The 17,644-nt window shown below is 35.3% G+C and overlaps 2 protein-coding genes across 5 annotated transcripts in view; one reads left to right on the top strand and one right to left on the bottom strand.

Annotated features, from left to right (window-relative positions):
- The first annotated feature begins 8,911 nt into the window (after window positions 1-8,911).
- Window positions 8,912-13,480, top strand: LOC137399824 (uncharacterized). Its single transcript, XM_068086062.1, has 5 exons — window positions 8,912-9,019; window positions 11,457-11,562; window positions 12,226-12,554; window positions 13,004-13,067; window positions 13,279-13,480. Exons 1-5 carry the CDS (start codon window positions 8,941-8,943, stop codon window positions 13,412-13,414), a joined length of 714 nt encoding a protein of 237 aa, XP_067942163.1. The 5' UTR covers window positions 8,912-8,940; the 3' UTR covers window positions 13,415-13,480.
- LOC137399799 (rho GTPase-activating protein 21-like) overlaps window positions 13,475-17,644 on the bottom strand; it is a 52,638-nt gene continuing 48,468 nt past the window's right edge. For all 4 annotated transcript variants that reach the window (XM_068086027.1, XM_068086035.1, XM_068086043.1 and 1 more), the window contains 5 exons: window positions 17,163-17,428; window positions 16,753-17,019; window positions 16,178-16,436; window positions 15,636-15,814; window positions 13,475-15,248 (listed from right to left, as the gene is read on the bottom strand). In XM_068086027.1, coding sequence (XP_067942128.1) covers window positions 13,797-15,248; window positions 15,636-15,814; window positions 16,178-16,436; window positions 16,753-17,019; window positions 17,163-17,428 — 2,423 coding nt within the window. In that variant the 3' untranslated portion in view covers window positions 13,475-13,796. The remainder of the gene's footprint in view (window positions 15,249-15,635; window positions 15,815-16,177; window positions 16,437-16,752; window positions 17,020-17,162; window positions 17,429-17,644) is intronic.

The raw sequence follows: 17,644 nt of genomic DNA, 5'->3' as shown, positions 1-17,644 counted from the left end.
TACCCTAAGAACAAGCCCAATCCTAGAGTGTTTGAATGAATGCAAGTTGGATTTTTTGAAAAGCCACATCAAATGTCAACTAACAATGAGAATTTAATAATGGTGCTGCAACAAACGGTGAAATGAATTTGCTGGTTATAGCATAGTGCCGACAACAGGACATGCTGCCACAAGAATAAAACATTCATTAATAAAAAAATCACCAATAACTCAGCAGGAACTCGGAAATACATAATATTTAGACTTGTGGTAACTGACATTTATGACAGTGAATTATGACAGTTAAAAATTACATTTAGTTTCATATACTAATTCTGACAAAGTTCATGTAGCCCTTTCTAATTTCTTATAAAGTGGCACAACACTAGAACACTATGGAAAAATGCTAGTAAAATAACTACTAAGATGTTACTGGTAAAGGCTGATCTTTCAATAGTCCTGGAAAAAAAAAGAAATCCACAGCAAAGCTGTAGTCAACAGGTCCAAAAGGTCAAAGTTGTTACTTTTGCAAGTTAATTTTTCTTTTAGCCATAATCTATATATATATATATAGTTACCAAAGTATGTGTGTGGATATGTGTGTCATTCCGGCTATAGCGCGCACTGATTATTTTACCAATTAAATTAAACCATTACGATGCCCCAGCTGAGAAACATTTTTTATAGGGTTTAATACTATATCTGGGGTCAAGGCTACTTCTTCTCATGCGGACAATTATATCGTCTCCATGGGAAGAGCCTCGTAATTATCTCTCTGTTCGGTCAGACAAAGACAGTACCATATCACATTTTTACATTTGTACCGGTATCGAGAGTACCAGTATTGTCATATTCAAGGTTTTGATGGATAGCTTCTGGTGGAACAGTAACCTTTTTTATACATACACACTTTTATGCAAATATTGGTATTATTAATTCTACATATTCAGGATTTTTATTTTGTTTTCTCAGTTCATACTCATTGTATCATTACTGGATCATCTTTTATTGTAATCGTAGCAAAACCTACTTAATTTAGCTATTACTTGCTAATTATTTTGCATTTACATCTAAACCTTTTTATAATCGTTTTATTTTTTAAATTTATTTGACCTGCATGAAACATTTTTCTCATGACATGAAGTTTAAAAATTACTGACAAAGTTTGAAAACCTTTACAGTTATTTTTATTTTCTCTCTTAGTTTATTTCAATTACACAAAACACTTTTCTCATGATATGTAGTTAGACAGTTAGAATGGCAAATGTTGTTATAAGTTAAATACAAATCAATTTTCTGTCCAAAGACTTTTTTATTACCTGGGCAACGCCGGGTTATACAGCTAGTCATAATATATATGGTAGAATGTGGGGGTATAAAACATTTTTATACTGTAGTTAAGGCAAGTTGGCATCTTTTTTCTTTCTTTGTGAAGTGCTATTCAGGTAAGACTAGATGATGGGCACCGAGCACAGCTCAGTCATGATCGTGCACCTATTTTCTTCATTTCTTTAATGTTTTTCGGTTTGATTATGTCTACACATTGCTTTGACTGCCTGTCCTCTATTGTTTCATGACATTGCAAAATGTTTTCATGATGAATTACGAGTACATGTAATTACCAGAACAGAAGCTGATACTCTTACCCTAGTTCATTATAGAAATTGTGCTCATTTTATTTTGCACTTCAGTGAGTTGGAGAGCTGCCATTTAGTGGTGGCACAGACAGTAGTACTTGGTGAGACCAAGTACTCTGAGCTGAAGCGAAAGCTCTTATAAGAGTTAAGCCTGTCACAAGAAGAGGCAAATCATGTACTAGCTCCAGGCCACAGTTGGTACACGAGCCTCTGCATTGGAGACAGACTATCCACTTGTACAGTGACTGACACTGTATTTCCAGGGTAAAGCCTATCCAAAGATTTGAGCTGTTGTCCTATTATACTTGGATATTCAGTAGCTAGAGGCAGACTAGAACAATGTAGTTTTACTCGAATTTTATTTTACTTAACACATTAGCTTCTAAACTATACGAGCTACTTCTTTTCGGCACTCTGCCAGCACAATAGCAACCTAAACTCTAAAAAGAGAAGTAGGTTGCGATGGGTAGAGTAGCAGGATAGGGTAGCAAGTTGCGATGGGAATGATTCTACATATGACACATATATTATTATAGGACATGGTTCAAACCTGCCTCGGTATTGCTATATAAAAGATGAGCTTTATTCTCTTTAAACCTACGTTTTAGTTTGCTCATACATAAGCCACAACAAATGCTTCTAGTGCAAAGCCACTACTAGGAAACCTGAAAATCTTAAAACTGTTAATTAAACGGATGCTCAAAGGATGAGCTCAAAACTTAGGTACAGCTATTTCCCTTAATCATGTATTTAAAGCTAACCAGAGTTGCGTGACTGGGCTTACAGTAATCTATCACGTCAACACAAAAATCTGAAATAGAAAAAACTTTATGAACAAGTGATTCATTAATACATCCATTTAATTTGAGACATTTCAACCTGAATGATGCTTTTAAAAGTTATATACGCAAACATATTGTGCCTGAAATTTGATATTGAGCACTCGCTGTACGCGTTATCCGTCTTAACGTATCGAATAGCGTCTACTCAAAGACAAAGTCATCCTACTAGTAATATTATTATTGAGTATCGCGTCAGTAACTAACAAAAATGAAACCGGACTGATACGCTACAATAGCTTGTTTCTGTTGACTTCTTTACGTTGTTCAATTGATTGACGAAACCATAGCGTTAAACCCAAACTGTCGTTATGCCGATTTTATGCAAGCTTCCTGGGCTAACTCATATAGCTTTATTGTGACTCGAGACAGTACTTAGTCTTATTTTCGCTGCTAAGCAGGCGAACGGTCAATTTCATCATAAGATTTGAATGAAATTTTGGTAGGATGGTGATATAAATTGCGTAATAAGTGGAAAGATGTTTAATATGTTATCTGTAATATAAATTGTTTGCTTCGTTCCTTATTGTATATAAGTTAGGTTGTTTATCAGCCTTATTAAAACGCATAGAAAGCTGGTGTGGGTCATCGAAGAAATGCAATTTTTGCCGACTAAATGGAGCATAGGCCCGTTTGAGCTAAATACAGATGCTGACCTGAGTAGAAGAATGAAAGTGAATGCAATTCAGTCCAAGGCTATTTGCGTTGAGCTCCTAGGACTGGCGGTGCAAAACGGCGTCTTTTATTGAGTTCACCATGGCACTGAAATTGTTTTTCCAATAAACTATGCCACTCACAAGCTAGTCATAATTTGAGGAACATTGAGCAAAAATTCAATACCTGTGGAGTCTATTGAAAGTACAATAGTCAATATAGCAGGTATATCTCATGATTTATTTAATATTTACTTAATAATTTATTCAATTAAATTTTCATTTACCATATTTATATTAAATTATATTTGATTGTGAAATGTGTATTAAATTATTAAATATTAAACTTAAATATATGTAGGACTATGGTATTAAAATTAAATATTTTATATTATAACAACAAATCATATAAAAATAATACATACCTATGAAATCAACTATATTTTGCAATCTTATCTCTGACTGCAACTATATTGGCCTATATTTGATAATCATCAAAAAGCATTCTACATCTAGTCAATCACAAAATATATTATGTTATTTGATTAAATTTCTATTTACTACTATACATGCAGGTTTGTTATTTTGAGAGTAAACTCCTTCTGGCTACACATTTGGAATATAGAACTTTCTTTTATGTACATATTTACATATACACATTAGTTGCATATATGGTAAAATAATATCATGTACCATGTACATTATACAATGTAACCCGGTTAATGTATAACATAATATGAGGGGAATTGGGCACTCATGTATACATTCTGGTGAGACATTTTCTAGGGAAAGGTATATGAGTGAATAGGGCACATTCTGGGCTTTTCATTGGTTACTCCTGTTAGAGCCTTTGCTTCTAAGGAATGTGATATTTCAGAGGCCAAATTTACAACAATTCATATTAGCTCTAATGGTATAACTGGATATCCGCCGCCAGTGCTTTACCGGAAATCGATCAATGCATCCACTCTCATTCTTCCACTCAGACGCTGACGACAAGATTGAATTTTGGTTTTTTTCATTGCTAGACTAAAAAAATTCCCGAATACTTTTGTCTAATATAGATTGTCAAGTAAACCTACATGGATTTAGTGGTGGCACAGGCAGTAGATTTTAATGCATTATCAACTACAAATATGCTTTTTACTAACCTCAAACAAAAACCGGTTATAAAGTTGTGTAGGACAATAATTATAAGGAACGATTATTTTCCTATTGCTTTCTTTTGATGATATTTATAGGTAAACCAGTTGGAAGTATGTAGTTATCAAAAGAATCCCCATTGACATTTGAGTGTTACCTCTGATGAGGTAGAATGCTCTTTGTCATTGTTGGTGTAGTGATAGTGCTATGATACATGCTGTGATATAATTGGCCGAGTTTCAGCAGTAGCGCTGATCATGCTTAGATGTCAGCTGGTATTCTTGGACAACCCGTTATTTTGCGTATGGTCCTTGGTAGAAAGCTTTGGTGGTAGCATCTTGAGTTTGCAGAAATTGATGTTGGCCCGCCATGAGCTGCTGATCATGTAGTCATTGTTGTTATTGTACGATCATTTACTATCTTGTCATAGGCTGACGAGAGTTCACTGTGAGTGTCCTCTGCTGGCAGGATACGGTCAGCAAGTTCAACCTGTGCTTTATCCATTGATTTTGAAGCTCTCAGTTTTAATCTTTCAAGACATGTACATTATGTATTATTCTATTGTTTATGTTGTCTAAATATTTTGTCAGAATGAGACAAAGGCATCTATAATAATCTTATTATTTACTAGTACATTGAATGGTTATCCATTCTGTCATAATAGGCTATTTACATCTTAAAGAACCATTTATCCTTTTTCATAAAATCACTTCAACATGATTTGGCAATAGCACAACTGAATCTTGGTGGCTTGACGCATAGACACTAATGTTTCAGCATCAGCCATTTTATTGCTTAGCACAGATAGATTTTGCTTACTTTGTTTACCCTGCTCATTCTATCAGAGTTTTTCAGCTACCTCCTTTCTCCACTCCCCTCCCTAAGAATAGTCTCTACAATCGGGAAGTGAAACTAACTAAATGAATCGCTAATCAAGCACAAAAAATGTGTTTATAAACCAGTAAAGCAGGATTATGCTACATGTTACGTCAGATAGTTAGAGCGTATGTGTTAAATAATCTAACCTTACAATTTTTCTGTCAAATTAATAAAAATGATGCTATAACGATACCTACCTACCATATTCTGAAAACTGCTCAAGAACAATATTGTTCTCTATAATTTCCAAGAAAACATCAGAACATAAGATTATCAATTCATGTTGATGAACAAATGGGCTATGAGACAAAAAATATTTGTATTTTTTTAACCATAAATGTTGTACAAAAAAGGTTATTGCGGTACCATATTCATTCTCAGGAAGTGATAGATATGGCTCTTTCTAGACGTCATAGATTACCACGCAAGGTTAAATATTCACCTTTCAACTCACAGAGTATGCTTGCTGAGCAGATATCAGAAGAAGAGATTGATGAAAAAGCAAGTATATCTATTCTTCTTCCTCTGGTCTTCTTTATATTCATCATGAAATGACATCAGGAATCTAAATACACAGTCGAAACTCTATTTACGAAAGACTCTACATATGAAATTTCAAAGTTACAAAACATTTTTTTTAGAAATATTGCTCCAACTCACGAAAGATGTCTGGCGTTTAATATTTTGGTCTTATGTTCCCCGTGTGTACATACAATGGGTCTCACTCAATACCATTTGCTAGTGAAAGTCAAGAAACATATTTTGTTTTCATTCATAGTTTTTTTTTTTAATTTTTAATAACTTCTATTCACTGTCGTTATAATCCTGCAGTTTTTGCTTAGCCTGGTCTTGCTGGGCAGCGTTAAAAGTAAACAAACATCATTTGTGGTTTTATTCATTCTCTCAATTCTTTTATCCATGTGGACTTTCGTTTATTTATTATGCTGTAATACAATTTTAACATGCATTTGTTACAGATTTTAACCATTAATAATTTTTTCAAATCTTATATCCGAGTTTTGAAGGACCTGGAACGAATTAAGGCATTTATATAGTAAAACCTGTTCCTACTTATGAAATTTTCTGCGGACAAAACGGCTTCCAAAACGAACTAATTTTAAAAGTAGAGGTTCTACTGTGTAGGAAAATCATTAAATGCTTTGGTAAAATTTGAGTTACGATTAAAGGCTAATTTGTCCTTAACATACAAACTATTTGCTATTAACTTAGACTTTTTGCATCTTAAGCTGATTAGAGATTCAACTAGATTAAATGGATTTACAACTGTTTCATCATGTTGGTTATATATGTATTGCATGTCTGTAATTGAATGACCTACTGAACTGGATGTCGTTTAGCTTCAATGTATTTCTTGCATTTTCTTAGAAGCATAAGCGAGCCATGGAGCTTATTCAGCATTTGCAAGAACGGCAGGAGCAAGTAGCAATGACTTTGGCAAAACACCATCATGGCGAAAAACTATCAGGTATTTTGTGCTTTTTCTGTTATCCAGACATTGATAGCAAAATCTATCATGTGATTAAACAGTATGTCAAGTCAGTTTTAGATATTAGAAATTGTCTTCTCTTGTATTTAACTTTGGCAGCTAAGCCTTGGTCAAAAATGTGTAATCAATATCAGCAACAAACAACCATAGCCAAATAGCCATAAGATTATTGTGTGCGTAACATTCTATTTGGTAATTTTTCAATCACGAGAAATAAGAAGATTTTTCGTTGTATTTTTTCCATGTTTTTGCCATAAAAGAAGATGTATTAGTAAGTTGACAACAACTCTTTGTGCTTTTTGTTTCAACTTATGCTATATAAGCTTTTTCAATTTTGGTTGTTAAAAAATCTACAGTAGATCTATTTGTGTAAAAATCATTGCTTCGTTTTTGTGAGGTCATACACAGAATAGATACTTTTAAATATAGCTGGTTTGTTGCTTTAAGCATTCTAGATAGCAGCTAGGATGTACGAGCTCGTATATCCTCTTATGATGATATCATGTTTATACGTGTTCATTTGATACGCGTTATTGATAAGTGGCATTGCTGAATCAGGTTTTTAAAATTGTTCTATGTTAAACATCATTAAAGCATCATCTAGAATTTGGTCAAGTAACACAGAAAAGGTCTAGGTGAATGCTTGGAGACAGCATATAGGCATGCGCATTTTGGACCTTTATTGACGGTCTTTGAGACAAAAAATTATTCAAAATACTTTACTTGTGTTCCTAGCGTTTTCCGGACTTTCAGGTGTGTTTCGGTGGAATAATTGACAAGGTATCTGGCTCGGAGGTTTATGGTTGCAAGTTTGGGTTTTACCATGTCCGTAAATAAGTTTTAAGGACATTGAAACTAGCAGGGTTTCACTTAGAAGCATCTAATTTTGCTTTGTACATCGACAATTTTATGTTGGTTATTCTAGAGTTGATAGTAGCAAATACAAAGTACCAAAATATTTGTTTGCTTTGTTCTCAGATGAAAAACCAAAAGTATTGCATACAGAGAAACAAATTTTTGTCTTTATAATCATTTGCTTTGTTATAATCATAATGTAAACATGCATTATTTGATAGTGTGCACTGGTATAGGAAATTATCAGTGAAAATCAACATACACAATTCACAACTATGTCATGCATTTTTTATTTACAAGTAAGACTATATACCGTAGATGTGCTAGTTTGTGGAATTAATGACAGGAAACCTTAGTACTAACAACACAACTTATTTGACTTCATGCTGCCCATCAATACCTAGTACATGCTCAAACCAATCTCTCAAAGTATATTCTTCGTCAAGCAAGAGGGAGAGTAAGGCAAGTAAGGCAAGAGGGAGCAACTCTTATAAAAAAATCCTTGTTGTGTCTGGGTGATGCGGTCAAACTTTAGGCATGCAGTGTACGCTAAGCATAACTGTGTACCATGTTAAAAGGTCTAAACATGGATTCAAGCTAATCATTGATTGGCAAGGTTTCGCATAATCATTTATGAGTATATTTTTATATTGACTGCTCAGAAACTTGTCAACTAATTGAGAGAACTTAGATTTGAACATGCTAAAATTTTAGTTGGTTTTTGTGGTACAACTAGATCTATCCAATGAGACCATGACACTCGACAAGTGCATTTTCAGTTTGTTATTAACAAAAGATTTGGTTGGCTTTTCCTCGGAACTTCTTCACTGCTGGTTAGTTTTTAGAGTTCTTTTTTTACTACCTTATCAATCCTTGAATTATTGGTTTTGTTTATCTAACAAGTTTTACTGTGTTTTATCTAAAAAATAATAATATATAATACATGTATATCCTTGAATGGTGTATGTAGAAGAGGACACAAGTGTCTGATAAAATATTACTCTAACATAGTAATAAGCCATATTACTAGTAGATGTATGAATGGTGTCTGTAGAAGAGGTCCTGGAGAGTGAACTAGAAGCTATAGCAGAGGCACTCAATAGACTTACACGAGTATTTAAGTTGGCTAAAGACCAACTGAACAATAGCCAGTGCTTTACGACAGCTCTTCAATCCACACAGCGAAAGCAGATTCAGATTAATTCCAGGTGTTGAATACTTCTTCATTCTTTTCAAATATAGAGTTGACATACTGATACTTTTTCTGCCAATGTTAGTGCATTGGATCCTATTTACAAAAGCATTGCGGTTTGAAACTAGAGGACAAAACTTCAAGTTTTCTGTATCCGATTGATATCATGTCATGCAATGTACATGTACATCTCTCTTTTTCTATACCTTTTAGGCTCACCAAATGTGCTAAACTAACCCGTGCTCATGGGGCTTTGATGGAGCAGTATGCTGAAGTAAAAGCTCAGACAGAAGAAATGGGCTTTCTGGAAGGCCAGGCTAAGATTGCTGGGAATGGTAACTGTGTGATTATTTACACATCCGAGCAAGTTATTTTATACATATTAAGAAAGAAGTTTCAGTGCTACCGTTTGATTCAAAAATACGATTCATCAAATATATCATAGACCCACAGTACTATCGTAATATTATTATAGTATTTTTATTAGAATGACTCACAGTAAAATACTCTTAATAACTATAAAAAGAACTGTTAGTTAGTATTTACAATTAGTGCAGTGTGTGTATTGTAGATTAGTTGTGGAACATTGGTAGCACATATTACAACTTACAATAAACCTAAAGCATGACTGATAGAGCTGAAAAAATCTTTTTGGCTGAGAAGGGGTAGAAAGGTATATTTTATGCAGGCGGAAGACAAGGTAATAGATACAAGCATTAGTGGTAATTCTCGAGTTAGTCATTTTCTCTAGATAACTGACGTGTCGACAATATTTACAGCCGAGAATAGTTTTGTGATAATCACCGAATGTTTGATCTTGATGCAAGTATGCTGCAGCAATGTCATGCCTCAGTCATGAATTTGAGTGTGAGAATTACATGTGATTTGTGCTCTCTAGCTCTATTGGCAACTTTTACTATAAGCATGCACTGGTTTGGTTAATTGTACTATCATTATTAATTTTTTTCTAATCTTTGCTTAGCTCTTCTACTTTGTTCTCTCTCATTTAGCGCTTGCATCCTTTTTGACAGTTTGCTATTCAGCTTGACCTACTTATATTAAGTAGAGATACGTAGTTTTTGATGGTTAATCAGCAGCTGTTAAATGTATTTTTCCAGCAAAGTAACTTCCAACAAACCAACATCCACCAAAGTATTTACCCACTCAATTTGCAATTGTCAGAGTTATTTTGAAAATATACGAGCAACTCGAGACATAGACCTATTCGCATAGTTTTTACTTTTTAATCTATGCATTTAGCATTCATATCATGTATCCATTTGTTTATTTCACAGATGTCTTTTAAATATCTCCATCATAAAACCTTAACGGTTTACTTGCAACAAAATTCACATTACAGTTATTCGATATCAAATGGTTCACCATGTCTTACTCTGCAATATTGTAGGTGCAAAACATGTGAAAATGTGATTACAAGCTCTTAAAAGCTCAAAAACGAACAATTAATCGCAGCTATCACAAAAACGCCGTAGTTTGGAATCTTTGGAATCTCTTTATTTTGATGATGTTCTCAAAAATTTTGGTTATTGTTTTAACACGTGATGTTATCATTTGAAATTAAATGCTAGGAGCAATAATAGGCTCGATATAAAACATCTGGTAGCACTAGTTTATGACAAACACTTCGGGTTCTACCGAAAAACCTGTATCAAATATAGATGATCGCTACTTTACAGTGTTGTTTTGGCTTGGTCTAATCATCTAGTCGTAATCTGATCACGTGACCCATACTTCCTGCCAAACACCGCGAACAATTTCTGCAGCATTTTTCAATTATCACAGGTGACCAACAGGCTCTTCATGTTTATCAGAGGATGATATTCACCCCTTCGAGCTAAGGTTAAAAAATTAAACCAATTTTCACGGTAGGTTTTGAGATATCAATGCTCAAAATGACAGCATTACGATGATGATGAAATGGACGCGTAAGGGCAATAGATATGGTTTTATTGAATGCATGAAGTATATTTGTGAAAATATTTTGATGAATGAGGTTGCATTAAAGTGTAAACAGAAGCCATCGTGTTCAGCTACGTCCCATTTGAGCCGTTTTGGAAAGGGATTGCAATCTACGGGGTTTTCGTGATGGCTGCGATTAACTGTTCGTTTTTGAGCTTTTTAAGAGCTTGTATTCACATTTTCACATATTTTGCACCTACAACACAGCAGTGTATGGTCAATCTTTTGATACCAAATAACTGTAATGTGAATTTTGTTGCAAGTCAACCTTTAAACCATGAATGAATCATGAGCCATGAATCATGTAGCCTTAAAGTAGTTATCCTACAATTAAATGGTCTTGTGACTAAAAATTATTATGAAAGCAGTTAGGTGTATTCATATAAATGATAAAAGGTTTTTTCTGCATTTCCTAAGGCAAAAGTTCTAACCATTAAATGATCAACTGCAATGATGCGATAAGAAGCCCGTATTTGGTATAAAATTATTAAAAGCTACGAGCATACTTCGGAGCTGATAGGCTGCGAGAGAAAGACCAATGGTAATCAAATGGTTTATGCATCAAGTTTCCTCTATTTATAAACTTATTCAAGTATTGGATGCGTGGTTTCTTCGCCTCCCTATGAATTATCATAATTGATAGATGACAGAAACAAGACATCTGACATGTTTGAATAAGTCTATGGAAAAGTATTATTACATGTATCAGGAATTATTTTATCTCACATAATTGTTTGTTATTGCTAGCTCAAGATAGCTCAGCTCATGAGGAAACAATTTTATTGAATGAAGGGGGAACAGATGAAGATGATGAGATGTGTGACGCCGTTAGCCTTACACAAGAAGATATCCCTTTTAGCCAACAGTTTTACTCTCAGCCACCGCCTTCTCAGCCCCTGTATGTATATCATATATGTACATGTATATCTGTGTATGTATATCATATATGTACATGTATATCTGTGTATGTATGTCATATATGTACATGTATATCTGTGTATGTATATCATATATGTACATGTATATCTGTCTCAGCCCCTGTATGTATATCATATATGTACATGTATATCTGTGTATGTATATCATATATGTACATGTATATCTGTGATCTTTTTGGATAGACCAAAGTTATATGTCGAGTGATGCTACTCAGGGAACACTGGTTGAAGAATAGTATATAGGACACAGATGTTTGTTTGACTGCCAGCTTACTTAAACATAGACCTGTTCTTGTGTATACCATGAGGCAGAGTCAGTGCTAAAATGTTAGGATTTTCTGCAGTGTTTGTAAAAAATTAACCTTTTCTTCAAATGGATTTTATTGGTATCTTTTCTGAGTGGATTTGTCGGCCTAACTATTTAGTTCTGTGGGGTTCCGTCTGCTGCCTTGAATCAATCAGTGTTTGGCAGTTTTATAGTTTTTCAATGGTCTATTCTAAAGCTTCATGCTTTAAGCTTTTAACACATATATTTTTAACAGTTTATGCGACTTTTGACTATTGAAGTTTTTTCGGGTGTTCCAACATACTCTTCATTAATAAAGATACACTTTGTTTTTTAGGTCTGCTGCACAGAGTTTCTTAGATGATCTGCTTTCTTCAGATATCGACGGGGAGACTAGGAGAGCTCCTCCTGCTTTGATTGGCTGTTGCAATGGAAAAATGTTTGCATCACCTCCTCGGCCACTCAGTATGCACTTGCGACCAGCGATTCAGCATTGCAGAACAACTGAGAGACAAGTGCAGCTCAACGAGTCTTGTGCTAGCAATCCAATGGATGCAACAGGAGTCTTCGAACCATCACAAAGAGATGGAAGATTGGCCTTATCTGATTCTGCTTCCACCGTGGATGCTCTCTCAGACACAATGAATGAGGATCCTTTCTTTTTAAGTAAACAAATTATACTTGTTTGGAGGCCCTTCAACTCTGCATTATTTTATTCGTTTTGCCAAATGCGAAGTAGTCTCAGAAGTTTTCTTCTCTTTGATGATAGTACGACTCTAATAGCAGCCAGTCCTCTATTTTAGCTGGCTCAATTTCGGATGTATTGCAATTGAGTAGGATTTTAGAAGTAGTTTGGCTCACAGATGTAGCATGTATGGTATTCTATTAGATAAATGTATCAATAGACAATTGGCTTTATCCATCAGCATGAGCAGTTACATGTATCTTTGCAAAAAGTCTCAAAAACTGTTGAATGCTTATTTTCTATGATGATTTTAAAAATATCCTTAGCAATGTAGAACAAGCAGTGCAGTGATGGCACTAAGCCAAGCAATGTTTAAGTCTATTGCGTTATAGAACTTGAACTACATTCAAGGTACAAGTACTTGTTTTAGACATACAGAAAGCCAAGACAAGCTGCCCTGCGACAAATATTCATCTGACAAATAAATGCGAGATGTAAGTGGTTGAACTGTTCGGAAATTTTGACTACTGCATGTATTGTTTAATCACTGTTCATTTTTTTAACATATGTAGTTTTGTTCTAACAAATGCACATAGTATGATTGCTCATTCATTGCAGCAGTATTGGAAGAGAAACATCTTCAATAGAGAAGGTAAAAATGCCTGATTATGTAATTATTGCTTTAGTGTTGTGCACCACTTTTAGAGAAAACAGACAATTTGTCTTATCTACAACCACCAAAATAGATGTCCTATCTAACAGTGAGCTTACAAGTTCTTCATGCACTGCTTGGTACAGCCTTCCTCAGTCGGCCTTGGACTGCATTGACTCTTGGGACTAGCTTAGAGGTATACATAGCTTATAGCAACATCGCTTTGTTCAAAATCTGTTTTTGTTAATGTAGCTTTGTACTGACAATATATTATCATAATATCTGACGTAATAAAAATGATATACCATGGAATTAAGTAACTATCCGTGCATTTATAACATGGCAATTTCAGAATGTGGGGAATAAATACCAACAGTATCATTGTACAATTTGGTAAATACATAGCTTTGATTCAAAACTAATATTGCTACACATGCGTCTACAGAAAAGTATAATACATTAAGCTCTCTATGATACAAAAATATGCATTTAGTAATAAACTAAGATCTGCATTTAGAATGCAAGTTATTATAATCTACTTAAAATGATTTGTGAGCGACAAATGTGTTAGCTATGTGTTGGACTCCAGAAGTGAGCCAGACAATTGCTGACTAACCCTTTGAAAATGCATAATATTTGGCATGTTGTTCATTTCCAATTCAGGAGAGCTGGCTCTAAAGCGTTCTCGCTCAAGCCAGTCTCGCAAGGTTAATGGTTCTCTATTGCCTCCTGGCTGCAATCTTTGCCAAGCTGTCAAAGTTTCTTCTAGAGGCTCTACACTTGCTTCATTCAACGTCAAATTCTGTTTGGCTTTATATTGAGAAAGTGCATCTTTAAACAGTTCTATGTCTGGTGCTCCACCAACTGTGTGTCGTCTCCTAACCCGTTTCTTCTCATCACTCATATGCCGGTGTATTAGTGGTTTATTCTCATAATTCACACTATTATTGTTTGCCATGTCTCCATCATCATCATCACTGCTGGGATCTCCATGAGCATGATCTCTGTGCGATATGACACTGCCTGTTGCATTAACAACCCGTGTTTGAGTTGTGTTAGTCGCTGGTGGGTAACCCATTGGTTTCATGTCCTTGCGTTCTATTCTGGAGGCAATGCCTACTTTTGCATCTGGACGGTATGGAACACTGCCAACACTTGATGTAGAACCATCAAAACCTCTATCTGAGCTCTGCATGTCCTGTGTAGATGAAAACGACTCACATGCATTCATGTGGTCTTTGTTACTGAGTATACTGAGCAAACTTTCACGACTTTGCTCAGAAGAGCCATGACGTGATGGGCCTGTTGAAGTACTAGTTCTTTCTCGACTACTACTACTCTGTCCAAATGATTGCTCTTCTAAAAGTTTTAATTTGTGATCAAATGTAGCGGTAAGACTTGAAAGCAACCCTGAGCCATCTTGTGACTCTGTGCTTGAGCTTGATGAGTATGCATGGAATGGCTCCAGTGTATCCATCATTGAGTCTAAAGAGCCACGTCGACGTAAGCTAGCTGTTTTTAGTTGACTTTGGATGATTCTCAGAGTTCTTTGAGGAGGCATATGTTCTGGTTTTTCCAATTCTAAATGTTCATAATTCTCATATAGTTGGCGAGGTAGGCCTTCCCACTCGGGGGAATTGATGCACGTGGGTTTTGCGTGGTACAACTGCATAGGTTTTGGCGGCAGCGGTGGTTTAGAGTCAACACCACGAGCGGGTATTGGTGGAGGTGGTGTGCTTTCATGTTCCCCATAGGAGAGCTGTCTCACATGCCTCTCCGAATGATTATTCGAGCGATATGGATACTGGTCATGCGTTCTCTTTTGTGTATGTTCCATGAGAACAGATTCTTCGGAATGCCATCGTGGAATTGTTGAATTATCAATAGGATGTGGGGCTAGCTGTTGACTGCACCTTTCTTTTACTGATGGTGTATTTGTTCCCTGTGCAGCATAATGAGGGACATGCCATTCTCTCAATTCCTTTTCTTTTTGATGCTGCAGCCGTTGATTCCTGGCAGCAGCCTGTTATGTAAAAACGCACATGTTAATACGCAAGCTTGAGAAGTTAACTGTTCAGTGCATACACATGAAGCTTTTTGTCAAACTCCATTATTGTAGTCATTAACCTAATTTAACAAAATAGCATCTGAAATTTTCAAATTGAAAATTTCAATTATAAGTAGTATTTCTTCAAACCTTTACTTTAGCTTTGGGCAATCTGCTAAGTAATTCATTATATTATATGGAGGTATATTCATCAACTGTATAACAAGCCTAAAAAGCGTGTTCAGCTTTCACTGTCATGTATCATTAAAATTATCTATTGTATGAAATGACTCGATGATTCACACAGAACTGTATGAATAAGCGAGTTGTAAATGTGATGCCAATTAATAGCAAAATTAATACCTTTTGCTGAAGATCACGGTTTTTAAATCCGTGGTCATCTCCAGTAGCTTGCTGCTCGTCATTAAGTGGTAAAACAGCTGTCGTGGGAGATGATATGGATACTGGACCATGCGGTGACTTGTTTTTCTTGCCTACGGCACTGGATAGAGCAGACACCAATTGGGCTTTACTTTTTGACTCTAAAATTTGAAAGAAAGTGAGTAAAATGGAGAAGTGCAATGTTCTATTGCCATAAAATTTTAAACCCCTAATATAGATGTTTTATGAAATGTGGAATTGTAAGCAAATGTTAGAAAGACATGGATCTATTTGTAATGACTTTTCTTAATTATTTGAAAAAATGTTTGATGTGGTCATCTATTAGTGTACTAAAAGTCCTATCAACCTTTAGTCAATACTTATGCATGTAACTGATTTGTTTGATGTTCAGTTATAGAGACCGACCAGTCAAGGTCTCAGCTGTTTGGTTAGCTATCATTGTTAAGTCAGTGATGAAACATTAGTGATAAAAAATAAAACTGGCCAAATTGTTAGTAACTCACTGTCACCAGCAATTGCGACTAAATCTACAGCACTCAAGTTGTTCATGGTCTCGCTTATAGGAGCAGCCGAAACAGACACATCTTCCTCGTTGATAGCTGGTGGATTTTCATCAGCGGAGGAAAACATCCAATCACAATAGAGTATAATGCTTTCTATGATACAGCATTGTGCTGACATATCTTTCACAAATGTCATCATATCATCACCAGCCCGCACTATGGTTGGTCCAAAAACAATGGCAATATTTCTTGTATCCATCTGAAAAAGAAATAGATTTCAAGCTTTATACTGATTGTCTAACTCGATATCATCAAATGAATCACAGTAAATAGTTCATTTCAAGCCATTACAAAAAAATATTTTCAAGTTGACAGGATATACGACAACCATAGCTCCACAAAAGGTATTTTGTATGAGAGAATTGATTATCTCGCCACTATCTGTATTTTTAATCTACCGACAACAGCTATTCTTCGCATAAACATGTGTTGATTAATGAACTCATTAATACATTGAACCCATGTTTACTCTGCTTAACCAACAGTGAACTAGGAAGGAATTTTTTTCAAATTACCTTGTTTTGTTCACCATGCTCCGCCACTTTGCGAAGATGAATGGCAAGATATTTGAGTGTCTCATAGTTGTAATCTGGAAGGGTCTTGATCAGCTGTTTAAGCGCAACTAGTCTTGTTCTGGCATCTGTTATTTTATTTGTTTCTATAAAACTTTTGTACTTGTTAGCAGTGATAAGTGAGTCTGGAAGCTGTCGGAAATAAGTTTTTAGCAAGCTGCTGAGGACGTTCACGTCTTTCCACTTGTCGTTCTCTAAGTTTATTATGCCCTGTAAGATTAAACAATCACTTGAGTTGACTGCTATATGCATTGTTTTCACAAAAGCGTCATTGCAGTAGATTAACATGAGCCACAACATATACGGTGTCACTCTTGGCATCATTGACAAGTTAGGTTGTGTTAACACTATACCTGGTTTAGCTCCTTTTTCAGCATTTCTACTGCTGCTTTGTTGCCAGGCACCCTGTAGATGCCCACAAAGTCGAGCCCTCTGTCCTCAATAGCTTTTGTGCATAGTTCGACTACTAAGGGCACAAACTCATTTTCATGAGATGGGGAGCAATCATGAATAGGCATGCCAAAGTCTCCTGATGGTTGCTCTGCTGAATTGTCAAACGGGAATTTGTGTGTTTCAGAACTTGTTTTGGTCATCTTGACATCCCCCTTTTGACTTCCATCTGCCGTTACAATATTGATAGTGGTTAAACACATTCAAGAGTTGTGTTTTGTAGAGAATTCTGGGTAATTAGCATATGATTTCATTAAGCAACTATTTTTATTGTTATAGCTGTTTCTCTACAATAATTATTGACTAAAACATTTGATAACATTTATTTAGTAGAGTTTCAAAAACTTCGGTGTGGCGGCCTTTATATCCTAGAATAACTAAAATG

This window comes from Watersipora subatra, chromosome 1 (assembly GCF_963576615.1).
Source record: "Watersipora subatra chromosome 1, tzWatSuba1.1, whole genome shotgun sequence".
In the NCBI taxonomy this organism is placed as follows: Eukaryota; Metazoa; Bryozoa; class Gymnolaemata; order Cheilostomatida; family Watersiporidae; genus Watersipora; species Watersipora subatra.
Note: the sequence above shows the minus strand (reverse complement) of the source record. Positions and strands in the feature narration are given on the sequence as shown.